This window comes from Erithacus rubecula (genome assembly GCF_903797595.1).
Source record: "Erithacus rubecula genome assembly, chromosome: 13".
NCBI classification, from domain to species: Eukaryota; Metazoa; Chordata; class Aves; order Passeriformes; family Muscicapidae; genus Erithacus; species Erithacus rubecula.
The window spans coordinates 15995309-16016111 of record NC_136665.1 but is presented as its reverse complement, the minus strand read 5'-3'; the positions used below and the strand labels follow the sequence as shown (position 1 = coordinate 16016111).

Genomic DNA, 20803 nt, shown 5'->3' with positions numbered 1-20803 from the left:
CAGCTGCTCAAACCTCTGGCTGAGTCCAGTGAGTGCAGGACTGAGCACACAGTGTTAAATGTCCCCCAATTTCTCAGATACCAGAGCCCTGCAACAGCCTGAATCACACTGGTTTTCTTAATTTTTGAAGCACTTCAAGCTATGGAACCAGCTAGAGACAGTCACTGGGTGTTCCTTGCATGAGCCACCCTGGGTTATATTTCCTCACCTCAGGCTCAGGAGCAGCACAAGCAGTGCAGAGCACTCCATGGGATTGTTCCTCTGAGGAAGTGGATGTTGCAGTTTCTGTGGGACAGGACTCTAATCTTGGGTTTGAGATTTTTTTATCCCATCATTACTACAGATCCTGCATTGCCTTGAGCAAATTGTTTTCTCCTGTTCTTTGTAAGAAAGGTATCACTGCCAGAGATGCTATTTGTCCTCTCAGATTTTTTCCCACAAGTCTGGTAGTTATTGCAACCACGTGAAAATACCTTTTTTGCCCTGCGTTATTATTAAAATGAACTTCTGGACAGGTGCTTAACATTTCCCACCTTGGACTCATATTTCTGTAGTTCCTTTGCATTCATATTGCAGATGTGAAAAATATCATGGGTTTCATATAGAGGTTCTTTTTGGCTAAACATAGGCTTTCCCCCTCTCTGAGGGCTCCCTGGACAGTGTCAGATCAGGACACCAGGCAGAACTTCCCCTGAGCTGCATGCAAGGGACATGTGAGGTGACAGGGACTTGTGCTGCTGATCAGCCCTGGAAGGCTCAGTTTGCTTTGAGCAGTATTTGGGGATCACACTTTGTGGGCCAGTGGCTATTTTCATGTGACTTAGATGCTGCCAGTAAGTGTCTATATAACCATCAGTACATTTTTGTGGTGAAAGAGCAAGTGGGATTCCATCTCTTTGGGGTGAAGGAATCCTACATGTGTTGTTGTGGTGAGGGGGATTTTTAGTCTTTTTAAAATGCAAAGTGCTTGGTAGCCTGGTGGGAGAGCTGAGCCTGAGTGGCAGCAGGGAGAAGCCACAAAGAGCTCTGTGTGTCTGGGGGTCCCCACCTGGTTTGGCAGGTGTGGAGGAGGTCACGGGGCAGCGCCGGCTGGCAGGGCAGCCTCAATCCTCTCTGCCAGCATAAAGCCCTTACCTGCCTTAGCAGCTTTAAGCACAACTAAAACCCACCCCAACAGGCACAAACCAGCCTTTGTCAGTCACCTTAGCCTTTGTGTTTCTGGCACGTGTATGTGGGAAACCTTTTCCAAGGTTTTACCTGTTGTTTCACCTGGTCACTGGCACAGCCCCAGTCCAGGCACTTCCCCAAGCTGATCCTTGCTCCAGGATGCTTCCCATCATCTGTCCCACCTACCAAAAGACATGTCCCACTTGCCCAGAGCCCATTCCTCTGGAGGAGCTTGTGAGCCAAGCACTGCTGGGATGTCCTGTCTCACTCTGAAATAACCCCTGAACCCTCACCAGGGGAAGGGCTGTGCACTGTGAGTTGATTTTCTGAGCCCTTGGGTTGTATGCCAGGGAACATTGTCTTGTCCATGGCAGGGAGCATTTCAAGCCTGTCCTAGAAATAACAGATTTGCAGAGACAGTTGATAGAAAAGCTGCCACAGGTCTTTTTGTTTCTAACAGCAGCAAGTCAGTATGAATTATTTGGGCTCTTAGGGCTTGGGAAAATTCCTGGATGAGAATTCAGCATAGAAACGTTCACTCAAGGGTTCCCATCTCCTACCAGAGAAAGGACTGAGGGCTGTATTTTGTTGTGGAGCTCTGGCACGTAGTGCTGTGGCTTTGGGGGGTGTTCCCAGAGCCCCTCCTGATGCCTGAGATGGGGCAACGTGGCATTTCTAGGTGTCCTGATACTATTCCCAAATAAAGCTTTCTGCAGGACCCTCCACATCCTGGTTTTATAGGCCACCTGTCTTAGATTTAATTATAGAGCAGTAAAACAAACTGAAATTTTTATATAAATGAGTTTAATAAGCAGCTGCAAAGCCAAAAACTTCTAGAGACAACATTTATCCTGCGTTTAGTTACCTATATTACCACTGGCTTGGTTTTTATTGGGGCATTGACACAAAGTTTTCCTCTGAGGTATCAATTCCAGTTGCCACCAGTATATCCCACAACACAAGAATGAGACAAGGCATCCAAGTTTTATTTAATGGTGCAGCTAACTCTTATAAATTAAAAGCTGGTCAAGCAAATGGTTTAGGGTCAGGGTTAAATGTGTGACAGTCTGCTCCATGCAAAGTGGTAAAGAAATTGGGAAAACTGTCCCCAAACTCCCTGCAGAATACAATGGCATGTTGTGATTGATCTGCTGGATGTACAGCCAGATATGGCAGCATCTCTGTAATGAAGCAGTTTAGGAGTAACTGAAATTACCAATTGCACTGTAATTAGATGATAAATTATGGCATTAAAGTATAAACTTTTTGTATGGGTCTGTTGGACAAAGTGCTTTTTAACCTCTGAAAGGTCATTTCCTCTGTGTGAAGTGAACAAATGCTGCTGATGCAGCACAATGAATCAGCTTTGCTGGTGTGTCTGGCCCATGGTACCTGGGGTGGAGAGCAGGAGAGGAAGCTGCTGACTTCTGTTTCCTCCAGTGCTAACGTAGTTGGTTTGGATAGTGAGCACCATGCTTCCTCTGCTACCACACCTCAACTTTTCATTATGAAAAATGCTGACAACAAATTGAGAGGCCTTTTTGTCCTTCTCTTTTTGCAATGATCAAAAGCAGTGCTGGAGTGGTGAGGGACAAAGCTGGGGTTGCATTGTCAGGGCAGAACTTTGTTTCACACCAGACAGACCCCAGGAGTGATGCTCAGCAGAAGCACCTCAGGTGTTCTTGCAGGTCAGGGCTTTTCAAAGAGAGTTTGAAAATCTTTTTAGAGGACACTGAATATGTGTCTGTGTTCTTTCAAAGGTTTAAACTTGTGCACTGGGGATTACTGGTTACCCTGGAAAAGCTTTGCTCTGGCTGCTTTCATCCAGCTGTTTTTCTTTTTGAAGGGATCTGACCTAAGGCAGTGATGCTGATATGTCACCTGCAGAGCTTTGGCTCTGCTGAAACTCCCATCATGTCCAAACCTGTGGATGTGTCCCCATGGCTGGGACTTTGGGAGGGCTGAGCACAGCCCCAGCTCTGGGCACTGCCTCCTGACAGCTTTGAGTTAAACTTGGCTCTGCACACTTCCAACAGCAGCTTTCCAGAGCTCTCTGCCAGATACATTTCCATCTGAGCTCATGATATAGCGTTTTCTGTTTGAGAGAGTTTGTTCAAACAAAAATATGATTTTGTATTTTTTTTTTTTTAATGGCTTCTCCCTCTTCCCTCACTGACAAACTTCACAACCAGACTGTGAACTTCATCTCATTTCCTTTGGCATGTCATGGTGCCAGTTTCAAACAGTGCCTTCTATTCACAAACCACTTGGGCCTGTATAAATATTTTTCCTCTTCGATGTGACGCAGCTCACAAAATACGTTGGATTTCAAATGTTGCTGGCACTGCTTCCCAGAGGCAGAAAGTCCTGTACAAAGGTATCACTGTATGAGCTTGCCTGGAGAAATCTCCATCCTGGCCTTTGCAGGCTCTGGCTGGACACAAATTGTATGAAAAGGTAAATTTAAAAAGTAAATTAAAAGTGTTTCAGGCACGTGCTGTTTCTTCTGAGCTTAATTTTTGTCCTTCTGAGTGTTTGTCTCTCTGTCACCACTTTTGCTGCTGTTGTCATTGCAGTGCTTTGTGATCTTGGATGGACTGTCCATGTGCTTAAAATAACACTGTGCTATCTTTGTCCTCTCATTTTCTGAAAATCAGGCCACCCCTTGTACAGTCTGCATTGCTCTTAAAACCTCTGAGTCATAATTAGTGATTAGTGATTCTACTAATCTTCTGTACAGATGGAGGCCAGTTCATTCTCAGAGACTGCAAAGAGGATAAAGCTATCAGTGCTGGAATATATTAGCTTAAATACCCTCCCACACACAAATACACATGTACACTTTTCCCCACTAATTGATCTGTCATTCATTTAAGCATACATCAGTAGTGTGTTGGGGAAAGAGATGAGGAGAATAAGTGTCATCAAAAAGCTGAGAAGAGCTTGAATGTGCTGGATTTAGCCTTTAAAAGTCATCTTTGACAGTCCAAGCAATGCTGGGATTAATGCTGTGATGTTTCTGTTGCTTTTGCATCTCCTTGCTGGTCATCAGGGACAGGAGTGTGGTGCCAGCAGAGCTGGGAATGGGGCTGGAGAAGTCACTGCACTCCCACCCATGGCCCTGCTGGTGATGTGCTGGTTCCTGAGCATCCTGGCTTCACCTTGGCTTGGTCCAGAGGTTTCCAGGCAGGGAGATGTGGGCTGGGCAGAGGGTGTGAGGTTTGGAGCAGGGTGTGTTTGTTAAGCCATAGTGAAAATGGCAGTAATTCCTCTCTCCTATCAAACTCTGCATCTGTTCTCTTTGCTGGGGGGGCTGGGGTGTGCTGTATTTTCTGTAGGGTCACCCTTGAGTGAAGGATTGTGTCACTGCTGGCCCCAAATTCAGCTCATTCATGCCTCAGAGTTGCAGAGATTTCTCTGTGCTCAACTCCACCAGCTTCCACCCTCTTACAGGTGTGCTGTATTTATTTTAAACTCTATTTTTTCTCAGTTAAAAAAAAGTTCTCTGTACATCTGAATTATGCAGCCCTGTGTTTGTTTGGAAGCCATGGATCTCCAAGGAGCTGTGCTCTCTTCTCCAGCTATTCCTGTCCCTGTGGTTATCCCAGCAGGGCAGAAGCTGGCACCACCCAGGTAACATTCACATCATTTCTCTAAGGAAACATGACTCACTGTCTGTTTTCCATCTTATTTTTGGGGCTTTGGAGTCTGTTTTGGAGACAAATGCAAGTTTGCTGCTCTGAAATCCTTTCCCAAATCTGTCTCACTGCTACCTCTTAGGTTGCTGGTTCAGTCTGGACCAGCTGGCTGGACCTGACCTGGCACCCTCCTGCCTGATGTGGGGCCAGCTTATGGTTTTTGCATGAAACCTGTGATATTGAGAGTGGAGTGGAAAGCTTTTGTAGTCTCAGGACTATGAGCATGTTGTCTTTTACGAAATAACTTTGGGAAAAAAGACAACTCTTTGTCTGCAGCTATTTAAGAGGTGGTTATTTGATCAAAGCTGGTTCCTCTGAATTAAACAAGGAGGGTGAGGCACCTCTGGCACCTCTCTGCATCCTGAGTGTGTCTGGGGTAGCTGCCCTCTGGAGGTGTCTGGATTGATGGTTATTTAGGGAGATGAGAGGAGCAGGGCTGACTCACCCTGTGTGATGGGTGCACCAGGCAGTGCTGCTTCTCTCCCCAGCATTTTTGGGAAGGCTCTGTCCTTACACAGTTCTCTACAGCTTCATGGAGCTTGTTGTTGGCCTCAAACACTGAGCACAGAGACTCCTGTTTGGGGAACTTCAGCTGGGCCAAAGAACCCCAGGGTCTCTGAGAAGAGGGAGCCACATCTGAGGTGTTACTGTCCAAAATTTGACCTGTTTTCTTTCAGGGAAAAGCAAGTTAGCTTGTTCCAGGTGTTGAACTTGATTTTTTTTTTTTATTAAAATAGATCCCTGGATTTTAAAAATTGGGTTGGGAGAGTGTTCATAATTTGTCCTGTGTGCATGGTGACTGATCACTTAAGAGCATGAATAACTGAATAAGAGCATTCAGATTTTTGAAGTAACTCCAGGTGTAAATTTGAGACTTTGTGCCTCTTGTGTACCTGCCTGAAGGTCAGGTTGGAACTCTGGAAGTTGCAGTTTCCTGGATTTGGGTGCACAGTTCTTCATTGTTCTGTTTTATTTCATTTCCAGTGAAGGCAGTGTCAGTGGTTTGTTTTCTTTGAGGAGAGCTGTGTTTGTGCCTGTGTGACACCTGGGCTCTGCCTGGCACAGTTACCCAGTTTGTGCTGCTGTGTCAGAGCTGGGGGTGTGTGAAGCCTTGTGGGGAAGGAACTAGGGAATCAAAGTAGAGCTCAGTGTTTTGCACTCAGAGAACAGCCTGAAAGGAGCAGGGGGAGATTATTTACTCCTGGAGAGGTGGAGCAAGTCCAGATGGATGGCCAAGGGTGTGAACTGTGTCCATGCTCCCAGTTCTCTCCCCAGAGTGCAGCACCCACATTACAGCAGCAGACCTGAGCCCTGGAAATCCCTTTGGGAATGCTGTACCTGGGGGTGTGTGCTGATGAGGGGAGGGTGGGTGTGCTGAGCAGACAGGCTCTGCTTATCTCTGTTCCTGAATCCCTTTGGATGGGCTGGTCCTGCTGCCACAGGGCTCAGCCTTGCTCTGAGGGGCTCAGACTGGGGATGGCTTGAAATTTTAGTGCTGTGCCAAGTTTTTACACAGAACCTGTGTGGGGTGGAGGAGCTGGGAGGGGGGATGAGAGCTGCCAGCATGGGGATCCCCAGCCACTGCAGTGACACAGGGATCAAGACCCCCACACTGAGGTGTCTCACTGCCCCAGGACTGGCATCTATGCTATGCCTTTGGCCAGTAACTGCTGGTTTTTCATTTGGTTTTGTTTTATAATAAAAGGGTTAATATCACAGGGGAAAGAAAAAAAAAAACAAACCCACAAACCCAACAAAAAACCCCACACCATTGTAATACTTTCCCATTTTTAACAATCCCATTTCAACCCCTTGTGTCCCCTGACTCACTCTGGAAGGGCTTTTGTTTCTGAATCTGTAATCAAAGCAACAAATGCAGAGGTCATTTCCTTCAGATTACATGGCAACGGAAGAAGTCCGGGATCGTGTCTCCCTTCTTCCCCCAGCTCAGATGTTCAGAAATCATGAAGGCTTAGTGCATGCACACTGGGAGTACTTCTGGAGTTTCCCAAGCCCATTTAAACCAGCAGGGTGAGACTCATGTGGAGGTAAGAGGCTGTATTTTAATTTCTGATGCTTAGCAGTGACAGGTATTGTTATTTAGAGCTCTTGCCCTGTGTCCTGAGTTAAACACCATGCAGAGCCCCAGGGAGACAGAGAGCAGCACAGAGCAAAGAAAGCTTGGGGTGGTGTAGGCTGAAGCCTTTCTGCTTGCTCTTCTCTTTGCCTTGAAGGATCAGTCCATAAAAATGTCTTTGCTTCTTTTGCACTCCATTGAGGAGATAAGGGGCTGTTTGTTTATCCCAGAGTTTACAGCTGCTTTTTCCTGCCTTTGTTGTAAATGCTGCCTTGGCTACTTCAGCAAAGGGCTAAATCCAAGCTGGATTCTGGTAACTTTGCTGCAGCTGGAGCAAAGATCTCTAACTTCTGCTTAGAGAGAAAACCCCCTTTCAGAGATCACCCTTACAGGCTGCTCTGAGATAGGATTTATCCTGAACAAAGCACAGATTCATGAGTCCCGAGAAAAGGCGCTCGGTGCCTGCTACAGTAACTCCTTTCAGCATGCAACTATTAAATATCTCCTCATAAAGTCCCCTCCCCTCTCACCCCCCAAAAAACCCTTGTGAAGAGGTGGCCTGGAGATGCAGCATGCACACAGAGCTGGGGGTAACACTGCTGAGAAAGAGCCCTTGATCCAAAGCACTTGTTTTGCTTTGAAAGTGAAATGTGGAACCATCTGGATCAGCCCCCTGGGTGCCTGGCAAGCTGCTGGCACTGGCAATGTTGGCTCCTTTCCTCCACAGAAACGCTGCTTGCTGCCTGCTCCAGCCCATGCCCACTATTGTGACTCCTCTTGGTTTATTTATTTGCTCTCTGCAATTTTTTAAGAGTTGCAGATATAAAGGATTTGTGTTTTAACCTTCTTTTTAAATTATTTTTCATCTCCTCCTTACCTGATTGTCTGTCCAGGGCTGGCATTGGGTTTCCTGAGGGGCTGCTGCCAAGCATGAGTGGTTGGAGAAGTCCAGGGGGGATGCTGGGTGCAGGGACCTGGATGGGGCAGGAGAAGAAGAGATTCAAGATGACTTCAGAGGATGAGATGCTGCCTGGAGGGGATGGCAATTATTTGGTCAGGGCTTGCTCTGCCTGTGTTTCCTCAAAAACCCAGCTCAGGGTGAGCAGGGAGGTGGTGGAGGGGACAGAGGAGCATCCTGTGAAAAGCCATCAGGAATGGGGGAAAGCTTCAGGGCTGGGGGGAGACAAAAGGCATCAAGGGCAGGGTGTGGGTCTCCAGGGATGTTAAATTAGTCTTCTATAAGGGTATTTTTTTATCTTCTGTAACTATTCCTGTAACAGGGAAAACCGAGTTTGTTCAAGTGGGTCAGGGATGGCTTCTGAGGTGAGGTAAAACTCAGGAAAAGTTACCAGGAGCTCTGCACAGAATAAACCCTGAGATTCGTGTTGTAGAGACTTAAGCAAAGAAGCTGGAGCTTAACTGCTTTGCCTCCTGGCAGAGGAGCAAAGGTCAGGACAGGTCACAGGAGGGTTGGTGGCCACTCCTGCCCCACTGTGGGCACTGCTTATTCAGGGACAGAGGATGCTGCTGCCTTTAGGGGAGCCCCTGCATTTGTTCTGTCAGGTAGCATCAGGAAAGCACTCTGATCCCACAGGATACCTTTTTCCCCTGAATTCCCAGGAGATTGCACTGGAACAAACTAGCCCCATGGGCTGTGTGCAGTAATGACCTGCCTGCAGTGTCTCAGCCCTGCTGGTGATAAGAGTGTCTCTGCCAGACACAAATTTACTGCCTGTGTGCTGCCAAGGAAAGCAGATGTTGGATTTCATTGACTTGATATTTGTGGCAGATTTGTACTGATTGTTTCCTATTAATTTTCCAGATAGGTTTTTTTTAATAGCATTAGCTGTAGAGTTGCCTTCCTATTCTTTTCTTGCTTGAGAAATTATTTTCTATCTTGAGACAGCTTTAAGAATACTCCTGAAATAAAGGTGCTGATCCTTCAAGAGGGTAACTAATCTCTCTCCCTCTGTTGGAGGGACTAAGGAGCATCTGTGATAACACTACCAGAGAGATCCTTTGGCAGTGCCAGGGGAGGTGAAATGCTGGCTGGGTGCTGCTTGGCAGCTGGAAAGTCTGGGTCCAGCAGAGCCAGACTTTAGCAGCAGTTCTTCCCTGTGCCTCCTGCAATGGGGCTGATGCTGCCTGTGCACTTGAGTGCACAGTGAACATGCACCCCCTGCACCCCCATGTGGAATGGAGCAAAGGCAAGTACAGGAAAAGCCATGGGCAGCATCAGGAAAGGCAGGAGCACTGCAAGATCTCCTCATGGGGAGGAGAGGGGTGAGTTTTTCACATTGTACACTCCTGATAGGGAATTCTGCTGCTTTTATTCTGTTCTTGGCAAAGAGCTTTAGCTCCTGGCTGGGTCACTGGATTTATCATTTTGAGGAAGATTGAATTAATTTGTTTCCTGGATTTTAGTTTATTGCTGTTCTTTGGTTTTGTTCAGTTTTTGGGGGTCTTATTGCAGCATACTTATCATTATTTCTAAGGATTTTGGGAGATGAGGATGAGATTTAGAGCCCCATGACCTGCTCTGTTGAGTGGGATCTTTATAATGAACACAAGGCATCAATAGAGTGAATGAAAGAGTCCCTTAGATCTGCCATCCCCTGCAATGAGAAATAATAGAATCAATGGGGAAAAGGAGGGTTGCATGGAAAGTCTGTTGGCACGTGGCCCTGCAAAGCCACAGTGCCTGCAGTGAGGGAGAGCACTTGGGCTCTTCCTGTGCCAGACTTTTTCACTGGCTCAGCTGGTGGGGCTTACATGAAAGTCAGTTGATGCTCTGCAGGAGCCAGTTTTTTCATCCTATCTCCAGCTCACATGGCTATTTTAGGAAGGTGCCATGCAACCCAGGCAGCCTCTCAGCCCCCTGTTCCAGGCACTGTGTTTTATCTCCAGCTCATTGCCAAACTTCAGCAGAGCCAACATTTCCATGTAGAGCATCATCAGAGGGGCATCAAAGTGCAAAGCTTGCACTTTTCTCCAGCCTGTCTCCTCTTAAAACGTTATTTCTGTGCATGTCATTCACTCATGGCTTTAAGTGTCTGTCACTGCCTGGCTGGTCCTGAGAAAGAGAATACCCTGAGGCCTGGGAATGGCTCTGCACAGTGCCTGCAGTTGCTGTGGGTAAAGATCTCATGAGTGTGCAGAGCCAAGCTGGCCTCTGCAGCCCTTGGGAGGGATGGGGGTGGCACCTGGACTCACCTGGTGGGTGCTACAGGATGGTTTGCCAGGGCACAAAGGATGGAAGATGTAGCCAGCCACTGTGGAGCACCACTGGCTATTTAACATTGAGCAGATACTGGCTTCTGTTAAAGGTTAATAGTGAGATAACAAATGATTTAAAGCAAAATCCTGACCCTATTAAAATTAATGACAAAATTAATTGACTACACTGGAGACAGGACTTCAGCCAAAGGCTTCTTTATGACTTAAGATTAGGAAAGAGAGGCAGTATGTCTGCAGACATGGTCTGCCCCCATAAAGCTGGTGGGAGCTCTGCCACTGCCCCCCAAGGGATCACTGCAGGTTTATTGTGTCTGTGTAAGCCAGACTGTGCTGTCATGGCAGGAACCCTCTGGCTGCCCTGGCTAGTGTGAGCAGGCTGGGGAAAAGGAGTTTTTGGGTGCAGAGCTGACCCATTGGGCAGTGCAGGAGGTATCAGTGAGTGCAGAGGGAGGGCACTGCACTGCTCTGTGGCCAAGGAGCTGCTGGAGAGGCACACAGTGGGGTGGGATGTGGCAGTGGGCTGGGGCAATGCTCCCCTTCCTCAGATCCTCACTCGTGGGAGAGTGGAGCATTTCCAATCTTCATCCATGAGGTTCACCCTGAGCACCTCCCACCATGGGGCACTGAGTGATGGCACCTGCACTGCTCAGGGAAGACCTGTGGGTTGCAGACAGGCTCCCAGAATGTGCATCATGGTGTTTTTGGAGATCAGTGCAGATTGTTTAAAAAGCTTCCACAGCAATGCTGGTATAGACCCAAACTTCTGTCAGTTATTTTCCTGCTTATTCCTTAAAGTTCTGAGTGACTCCAAGTGCTGGAACATGATGAAGCTTTGCTCTCCCAACAGACACACCAGGAAACTCTGAGGTCATTTAAACCATTATAACTTTTTCCCTCTTCCCCCCAGCTGCATGCAGGCCCCTTCCTTCCAGGAGGACAGGCAAAGGCTTTTATTTTCCTGAGATGTGCCTGGTTAGGGCAGCTCCTTATTGCAAGACATTCTTGCATGTGATTTCACATTTTGATCAGGCTGTGCATGTTCAGGGGCCAGATATAAGCTGGCTGGTTGGACCCAAGTCAGTGAAGCTGTGCTGAGCTGAGGCAGCTGAGGAGCTGATCCTAAATGCCTTCAGAACCAGAGGAAAGAACCACCTAAATACCAAAGTCATCTGAAGTGTAGGGGCTTCAGTGTTAAGCTTTGAAATCTCTTACAGGCTTACAGGTTACAGGAGAGAGGTTTGGACAAAAAACCAGAACCTTTACAAGAAATTAGTGATGTTTTAATGGGTGATTAGGTGTAGCTCAGGTAGGGATTTGGACATGAAATCCTCCCAAGATCCAGGCTGGTGCTCTAGGCTTGTGCACCTGGAAAGAAGGGCTGCCTCTGAGTCTGCAAGAGCAGGATGGAAGAATTTTGGGATGCCCTGATGGCACAGGCTTGGTGAAATCTCTGCAAAGGGACAACATTGACTTCTGGGAGAGGGAATTTTGCTCTTTGGCTTTTTATCTGTATTATTTTCTTCAGTGCTCTGAGTGCCTGAGCTGCTGTGGTATGCTTGTTTCAGGATAAATGAGCCAGTTTTTATAATCTGTGTGCTAATGATGTACCACAGTCCAATTTCTTTTCAAACTGCAGGTTTAAGGCTGTGTGCTGGCCATTTATGTAGTGAAAATAGCTCTCCTTTCTCTCTCATCACTGGGTGCATCAGTACAGGTTTTTTTCTGCCTATAAAATACTTTTTTGAGCTATTCACTTGCCAGTGAAGTTTAATTTCACATGGTTACTCTGCCAGGAGCTCATGCACAGTTCAGTGCATCTGGGACCAATTCCCTGGTGCCACACTGGATGTTTCTAGGAGCACCCAGGCCTGAACAAAAGGAAAGGGAAGAAGGAGAACTGGGGAGAGAAGGGTTTGCTCCTTCAAAATACTTCTCATGGAGTAGGGGCTATCAAAGGTTTGCTGGATATGGATGAGGGTTTTGCTGGTGAGTATTTAGGTGGCTGCAGGACCCTGGCTCAGCCTCCCTGTCCCTGGGCAGGTTGTTCTCAGTGGTGCTGTGTGTGCTGAGCCCAAACGTGGCACATCCCCAGGGAGAGCAGCTGGGATCACACACAGAGCTCTGGGGCTGCCACTGGCACACACACTCCCAGTTTTGTCTTAATGATGTGCAGCTTATGTATAATCCTCTCTTCTTTGGCCAGAGAGTTTTTAGGGCTTGGGTTTTGTTGTTTGAATTTTTTTGTTTTGTGGTTTGTTTGGTTTTTTTTTTTTCTTTCTCTAGGCCTTAAAACAAAAAAGGCTTAAAAATAGAAGTCAGTGACAGGCCAAGTGACTTCTTTGTAACTTGCCCAGTTCTGGGAGGGACAAATCTGACCTGGAGGGAATACAACACATTGGGGTTTGCTCCTGACCCAGACCCTTCATGATTCTCCATTCCTAAGCTTCCCTTCAGGAGATGTGTTATTCTGACAGCTTTTTTTTTTTTTTTTTTTTTTTGGCTTAAGGGTTTTGGATTTTTTTTAGAGATTTCCTGTTTACACCCTGCCTAATTACTCTTTTCTTTTTCTTATTTTTTCCCTAACGTGATGACACACATGGATGTCTAAAAATATTGCATGTAAGAACCAGCTTTGCATAGGGAGGATGTTTCTGTCCAAGAGAAATAGCATAAATATCCTGCATGTGCTTTTTCCCCAAATAAACAGTCAGGCTCAGGATATTGTAGGGAATTGGTCTAAGTAGCCAAAAAGTAGGGGTTTTTTTCTCTGCCTTGCTGATTTTCTTTATAAATGATGGATGTTTTGGAAAATCTGCTTTGATGATTTTAGGTGGAGAATTTGTTATAATTTTTTGTGACAAAAAAAGGAGAGCAAAATGCTGTTTCCTCCCAGCTAATGAAATCTTTATGATAATGCTAATTTTCTATGTAGAGTCACAATCTCACCATATGCTTTAATTTCCACACATGGCTATTCTGAGAATTGTTTGTCTCCCTTCATTATCTGCCTTTTTTACTGAAGATGTGGGTGAATCAGTTTTTTGCTGGCAGTCTGTAAATAAGGAGAGCTGCAGTATTTTGATATAACTGTATTTCTGCAGTGGAAAGTGTCTCATTGCAATTCTCTCCATTTTTGAGGTTTTGCTGCTTACTTGTGTACAGGGAATACAAGTGACTTTGGGATGCTGGATTTTTATTGTTTCCCAGTCTCTCAGTATGGTTTTGCCAAAAATAAGGCTGTGTAATGTCTGTCTCCTAATTTCCTGTTGGGAATGAGATGAGATACAGAGATGCTTCATGAATTTTATGCTGCTACTTCTTTTGCTGGATAATAGCTTAAATATTAGCAGACTTTTAAAAATAACTGCTTAAGATGACCAATCTGGGGGGATGTACAAAAATTGCTCATTTATGCAGACAATGCCAAATCAATGAGAATGAGCTGAAAACAGATGTGTGTGTGTATAAATATCTTAAGACTGTTCACACCAGCTCTTGACTGAGCCAGACAACTGTGCTCATCTCGTGATGGATTGGTCCAACAGAGGGAGAATTAATTATATTGTTCAGATTAGCAGGGTGTCCTGAATTAAAGATGAAAGCAAATGTATCAGTGAGGGCTCCAGGGCTTTGGGTCTTGGAGCCTGGTGTCCTGGGAGCTGGGACACAGCACAAGCCCCTTCCCACAGCCTGAGGAAACAGACCTGCAAACTGATGTGCTGTGGGGAATAAATCAAATAAATCACATCAGTGTCATTTAAAGGGGGAGTTAAGAAGGAGTCTTTTGCTGCTCTGGCTCTAGCAGTTCAGAGTCTCCAGTTGCTGAGCTGGAGGCACCTTTCCCTGGCCAAAATCCATTGATGAAAGTGATGGAAACCTCTTTATGAAGCTTTTCTCCAGGCAAGGAGATGGGATCAGATTATTGGTACCTGTGGCCATGCTGGAGCATTGCTGTGCCACAGTCATGTCACACCTGGGACTGTACAGGGCTGGTGGAAGGAGATTGGCACTCCAAAGCTTGTGAGGTGATCTTGCAGCTGGATTAGCTTCCAAAGCTTTTGGTGCTACGTCCTGTACAGAAAAGGCTTCTGAAATGTGAGTATTGCCTTGTACAGCTGGATGTGAGGAGAGAGTTGTCTCCTGGAGATGACCTCTCTGGTGGGAGGCATTCCTGATGTAGGATGGGCTTGTGCTTCCCTGTGATAGTAATTTGGAGTTATTTTCTTTTGATTGTAAGAATGGGGTGAGCCAAGTGAAGTGCTCTCTGCCCCATCAGGAATAGGGTGGGGATATTGGAGTGAGCTCCTGCACAGCTGCAGGAACTGGGGATGCTGGTGGCTGCAGTTTTGGGTGTGCAGGAGGAGGAGAAGGGCTTGGACTGTTGGGGTTAACATTGCTTTGTTCAGGGATTGGAGCCTACAGATGCAAAGCTGATGGTCACACCAGCAGATGTGTGTTCCTTGGGCAGGTGGTAACACACAGTGAGTATCCCTGTGTCTCATCCTGCATGGAGAAGGTGCCTTAGCAGGAATGGAACCCTCAGGGTTCAGGAATGGGCTGGGGGGGCAGAGGGGTGCAAGCAGCTCTCCTCAGAGCTACAGCAACAGGCATTTCATGGCTCTGGACATTGCTGTCCATGGGATGAATGTTACTGGGGTGACCACAGAGCTCTGGGGATGCAGGTGGGAGCTGCCAGGTTTGTCACAGAACAGGCATTTAACAGTGCTGTGTCACTGGGCACCTTGGCATTTTCTGCAGCTCCTTGACTGAACTTTCCAGTGCTCTGGAAAATGGATGTGTGGTTTCTGAGGAAAGATTCCTGGTGTCTCAGGCTTTAAATGTTGTCTGCATCTATATTTGTAAATGAGACTTCTAAGTTGCTTCCTTATGTTGTCTCATCAATAAAACAAGGGAGAGTTGCATCTTGCCTATCTTCAGGGCTGTCGTGAGGTTTATTTACTTTTGAGGTGCTTTGCAGTTACCTTGGATAGCTGAATTGAAGCATGGATTATGCTTGGTATTTCTTTTTTTTTTATTTTAATCCTTCCAGATACCTTTCTTTCTCCTCAGCAAGAGGCTTTGTGGATGTGTTTGCTATAACAAACCTTTTTTGCTTAATAACACACAACCAAGGCAATTAAAACAGTCAGAAGTGATTAATGTGATTTCACTGGGTGAAAGCTAAAGCAGCTCACAATTAAATAATGGCAACCCTCGTGCTATCTCAGAGCAACAGATGGGGAATGATTTAAAAACAGCATTGGATTGGACACCTCACAACAGGGGCAGATTGGTAACAGTGTGCTAGAGCCAGAAATGTGCTGCACCTTGAAGGGTGCACTGATGAAATGATTAATTGGTGGTAACAGGCACTTAGTTATGAGCATGCCATGTTCCCTTCAGCTCTGGGGAACAAATGGACCTGGGAGTGGATCATAATGGATTTAAGGGCTCTGGGTGCTGTGTTTGGGCAGCAGATAAATGTTGCTGTGAGGCTGGGAGGTGGTGAAAGAATACAGCAACCTGAATGCCTCTTCCAAGCAGCAAGAAAAAGCAATTTATTGAAAATCCATGGCATATATATATATAAAGGAGATCACGAAAAACAAAGTAGAAAAGACTTGTTGGTCAAAGAAGGCAACACCTCTTTGAAAACATGCTTTCTGCAAAATATCATCAGAGACTCACATGGCTCAGTGGTCAACACCAGGTGTTCTCATCTGTGTTCTCTTTCTACCTTTCCTTGTTTTGTCTCTGGGAAAGATCCAGGCTGGAACTGAGAAGTCAACAGCCTGGGAAAAAAAACAGATTAGGTTTCTCCACGAGCCTTCAGCAGTGTCTACAGATAAATCTCAGGCTGCAAGCTGGAGCTGGGGTGGGTCAGCTTTGCTTCCAGAACGCGAGGGATGGATGGCTGGAGGTGGTACCTTGAGGCAGGGCAGGCACAGGGATGATGCTCTGCAGGGTGCAGCACCAAGGGATGCGGCGTGAGATCGCTGCTGTCTCCAGGGAGGAGCAGCCCTGGGCTCGGAACTGCTGCGGGCACCATGTGCTCTCTTCACCAGGCACAAACTCATGCTCGTAGCAGCAAGACAAAGGGGAAGGAAGGGATTTCTCCCCTCCAGACTCGCTCTGTAAGCGGTCCTGGCAGCGGTGTCGCTGTTGCGGTGTGCGGGGATGCTCAGCAGCGCCGCACGGACGCTGCAGCGCAGTTTGCCCGACACTCCAGCGAGTTGTGCTCCTGTGCTCATCTCTGACCTGCTGGCAGAGCTCCTCAGGAGGGCACTCCCTCTCGGATTTTGGTCCCAATGAGCTCTGATAGTCGGAACAATGGAGCTTTGTTAATTTGAGTGCTCGGGGCAGAGCGGCTGTGCCGGGGCAGCCCTCGCTGTGCAGAGGTGGGAGGTCTCTGCGGTTATAATCACGTATAAATTGTGTTTGTTTTAAAGCCTCTGTGTGCATGCACAGGAGGTGATGAGAGGTGCTGATGGCACTACGGCTCAGCCCTGTCCTTGTCCCTATCCCTGCGGGATGTGAAAGGAGAAACCATTGCATGTTACTGCTCAATCCCCCTGGGAGCCCCTGTCTAAGCAAACCACCCCCGGCCTGCTCACAGCTCACAATTTATAGTCGGCTGGAAGCTTGTGCTGTCAGGAAAATGAGTTACTTTGAGCCTGGGAGAACCAATATGAAAGCCAGGTTTCCTTCACCAGCTCTCACCCGGGGAGTGCTGCAAAGCTGATCCTCACTGGAGCTGCTGAAAGGCCCAGAATTAGAACAGATATTAAATAATGTAAAAGCTTTCATTGAAATGTATTAGATTTCAAAGGGCAGATATTAAAAGGGCATAATGGGCAGCTATTTCTGAATTGCTTGCCTCCTAAAGAGAGGAAGAGACATAGTTTGCAGGAGATAAATGTGACATGAAAGAGGTGGTTCAGATATAGCATCAGGGGCTGGAAAGCTCATCCCATTCTTATCATGCAGTTCAAGCACCTTCTTGATATGTGCATCTCCTATGTAAGAATCCCATGGAGGTGATGACTTTCAGTAGTTAAGTGAAAATGTTGCTGTGGTGGTAGAGACTCCATCTCTTCTAGACACAGGTCAATGGACCAGGTCTGGGCTGACCCATCTGCAGAAAGGGTTGGATGGATTTGGGTTTCCTGGGTCTCTGGTCAGCTACTCCTCACCAGAGCAAAAGCATGTGGCTGTGGCACTAGCCAGGCTGGTTCATCCTCACATTGAATTCTCACAGCATTTATGGGTTTTTTATCTGATCCTGAGTGCTGCTAAGCACCCTTAATTCCAGCTTGAAGTTGACAGGAACTGAGAGTGCTGAGGCAGCTCCCCAAACACAGTCCTTGGAGAAGGACTCAGCTCCATATGGAGTGAATTCCCTTATCCATCAAAATCAGACACTTGCTTCACACTGCCCTTGTCCCCAAGCCTCACGTGCTCTGGCTCAAGGCAGGAAAGGCAGGATCCCCTCTTCCTGACAGGGCTGTGCTGTGTCTTTGCAGATGACCGAGGGCCGGCACTGCCAGGTGCATCTCCTCGATGACAGGAACTTGGAGCTGCTGGTTCAGGTACACACCTCACTCTTCTGGGGACTGGCAGCCAGTGCCACCTTTCTCTGCTTGTTTTTTTTTGGGGGGGGTGAAGTGAGGGTTGAAGAAAAGTTATACTTCTTCCTAGAAAAGCTCACAGGAGTGGAATAAGGCAATATGTGCTGCTCCTGACACCTGGATTAGCTGAAGGAGTTCCCTGTACATTGTAGGCAAAGTATCTGCCACCAGTTCTGCATTCAGTTTTTGCTTTCACCAGAATTCATAAAGCATATCAAACACACCCTTTGTGGTGGTGCTTTTTGTCATTTAGGTGGGAAGAAAACTCTGTGGTTTTGAGGATGTTTTATTCCCATAACAGAACTCAAAGCACGAGATCCTCCACTACACAATGTGTTCCTAATTAGAAAATCCTTCCTGCTCTAAGTGCAGGAAAACCTGGGATGTGGCCTTCTCCCCCAGAAAGAGGAAAGCAGCACTCAAGCCTGTGCTGTTCAGCTTAATGTCATGGATTAAGCACAGAATTGCCTCTCCATGCTCCACACATCCCACACAGCTCCATTGAGACACCCTGAGTCTGATATGTCATTTCTGTATTCAGTTGTACAGCAGGATTTTAGCATGGCCATATGTACTCAAATACCAGTATTTGCACAGGAAAATTTTATTTTATATTAAAAGCCTGGTCTGAAATTAATAAAACTATTTTGATTGTTTCAATAGCCCAAACTTTTGTCTCGGGAGTTACTGGATCTGGTGGCCTCACACTTCAACCTGAAGGAAAAGGAGTATTTTGGGATAACATTTATCGATGACACGTGAGTATGTTTATTTATTTTATACAGCTGTGTCATTACTACAATGTGAAACCTTATCTCTGACACCATGGCAGCTTGGCTTGATGGAAAAATAACTTTTTGTTTCAAAGAAGTTTCCTACCCTGTGCTTGTGCTGCTTGGCTAGGGAAAGGGGAAGGCATGAAATAGAAAATATTTGAAAAATATGTTCTGGGCACAAACCAGAGAATCCTTGTGAAATACTTTCCTGGTGATTTCACATTTAATATTTGTCTCACATGGTGGGCTATCATTAGAATATTTTTGCCACATCCTTGTCCTTTCACTTGCTGGAAAATACTTCCCCCCAGCTCTTCTGTAAACCCCCTGAAGATACTGTTTGTACTTAGCTTATTTTTATTTCCCCCAGAAGAGCTCCCCAGAAACTCCAGTGCATTCCAGGGCCTGCCTTGGTGTGTGCACAGGGCTGGGAGCTTGCAGGGACTGTGGCCTCTGGAGGGCACCCATGGCTCAGCCTTGCAGGGTTAAGGGTTAGGAAAAAATAAAAAGAAAATATTGTTTGATGGGATGTTTGCCTGCCTTGGAGAGCTGAGTCTTGAACTTCTTAAAGTAACACTTGGAGTAAACAGGGGCACTGAAAAGAACCAATTTCTGTGTTTTCCATCCCAGTTTTTAACCTTCTCCCCAACCTGTTTCCATAGAGGTCAGAGTGTCTGGCTGCAGCTGGATCACCGTGTCCTGGACCATGACTTGCCCAAGAAACCAGGGCCAGCAACTTTGTACTTTGCTGTTAGGTGAGTAATTGTTTCCACCAAGCAAACATTACCACTTGGGTTTATTTATCACCAGGGGGTTTTGTTTAAAGAAGCTGATTGCAGATTTGATAAAGAAAATAAATGCCAAAGCAACGTGTTATTTTTAGAAGGAGATTAGGCCCTGGCTGAGTGCTGCTCTCTTTTTTATTTAAGTATGAAATAAAGTAGGTTGGAACTTGCCACTTTTTAAACTGTTACTAGGACATTATTCCTAGAGTGTGTTTGGATTTTTTATTTGTTTTGGAGGTTTTTTTGGTGGTTTTTTTGGTGTTTTGTTTTGGTTTTTTTTAACCTCATATTTTAAATATCTCCTTTGTCTGACTTGTCTTTGAGTGTGCTAAATTGCAGTGCAGCTTATTCAAACAATTTTACTTACTTTTTTCCTTCTGTTTGCTTATGGGGTGTCTGTGCTTTAAAGGGATTGCTGATGGCTGTTTTTCTCACAGCATAATCAGTCCCCAGGAAAGAATAAAATCCCTGGCAAAAATGATGATTTTGGCCAATGTAATTGCATTACTTTGGGGCTGTTGCTGGCAATGCTCTGCTGGTTAAGGTCCTGAAAAAAAAGCTCAAGTCCTACAAAACAGAGCTGTGCTGGCAGAAAAGATCAAGCATCATATTCTTAATATTGTTGGAGTTTTTGTTTTCCTTGCAGTCTGTGAGGGAACGTGAGAGCAGACTGACCTCATTTGCTTTTCAGATCTGGGTAAATTTATGCCTTGTGTGCTTAATTATGTGAAGCACTTCCAAGGCAGAGCCTCTTGTTGAGCTGGGTCATTGGCAGCAGCTCCTCCCCGTGTCCCCCACTGCTCATCAGGGCAATGGGACAAACAAGTGGCACTTTGTTCTGCCTGAATATGTGCTGGGCTGTGATGGTGTCCACAGCTCCTCTTCCACACTCAGCAGAAAGAAAAAGCTCCATTTGGAAGGGGATGATGGGCTCTTCACTGTGTTTGATCAGGATCTGGGAGACCAAAGTCTGTGGCTGCCTAAGAAAGCTGTAAAGGCAGTCCTATAACTCAGGGCATTCTTTGGTTGGAATTTATGCTGTTTGCTCATTTTGTGTTCATTTTGGCATTCTCTGTTGCTAAATGGTCCTCAACAGGACAGGGTGTGCAGAGACTTGGGCAAGAGTTTGTGTGTGACGAATGGACTTGGAAAGATCAACTTTTAGAAGGGAATTTTAAGCCTGACTACTCTGGGGTCATGAGATGTGAGGTGCAGAGCAGGAGGAGGAAGATACAGAAATAATGAGCACTACAGAAATTGCCTGATCCACAGAAAATAGATATTCCAGCAGAAAAGCCACTTCAAAACCTGCAGTTTCCAGTTGCATTACTGGAAATGGAGGAACCTCCAATTCCTGATTTTTCTTCATTGCTTCTCATCCCTGAGTTTTTGCTGTTCAATAAGGAAACATGATAATCCTTTGAGATTTTAATTA

At 46.2% G+C, this 20803-nt stretch overlaps 1 protein-coding gene across 5 annotated transcripts in view; it reads left to right on the top strand.

Moving 5' to 3' along the window:
* The window catches only part of FRMD4B (FERM domain containing 4B), a 126886-nt gene that overhangs the window by 53040 nt on the left and 53043 nt on the right, over positions 1–20803 (top strand). For 4 of the 5 annotated variants that reach the window (XM_079317431.1, XM_079317432.1, XM_079317429.1 and 1 more), the window contains exons 2-4: positions 17703–17768; positions 18471–18565; positions 19246–19338. In XM_079317431.1, the coding sequence (XP_079173557.1) occupies positions 17703–17768; positions 18471–18565; positions 19246–19338 (254 nt within the window). Of the gene's footprint in view, positions 1–17702; positions 17769–18470; positions 18566–19245; positions 19339–20803 lie in introns of those variants that run through there. The other variant, XM_079317433.1, reaches the window with a different exon arrangement.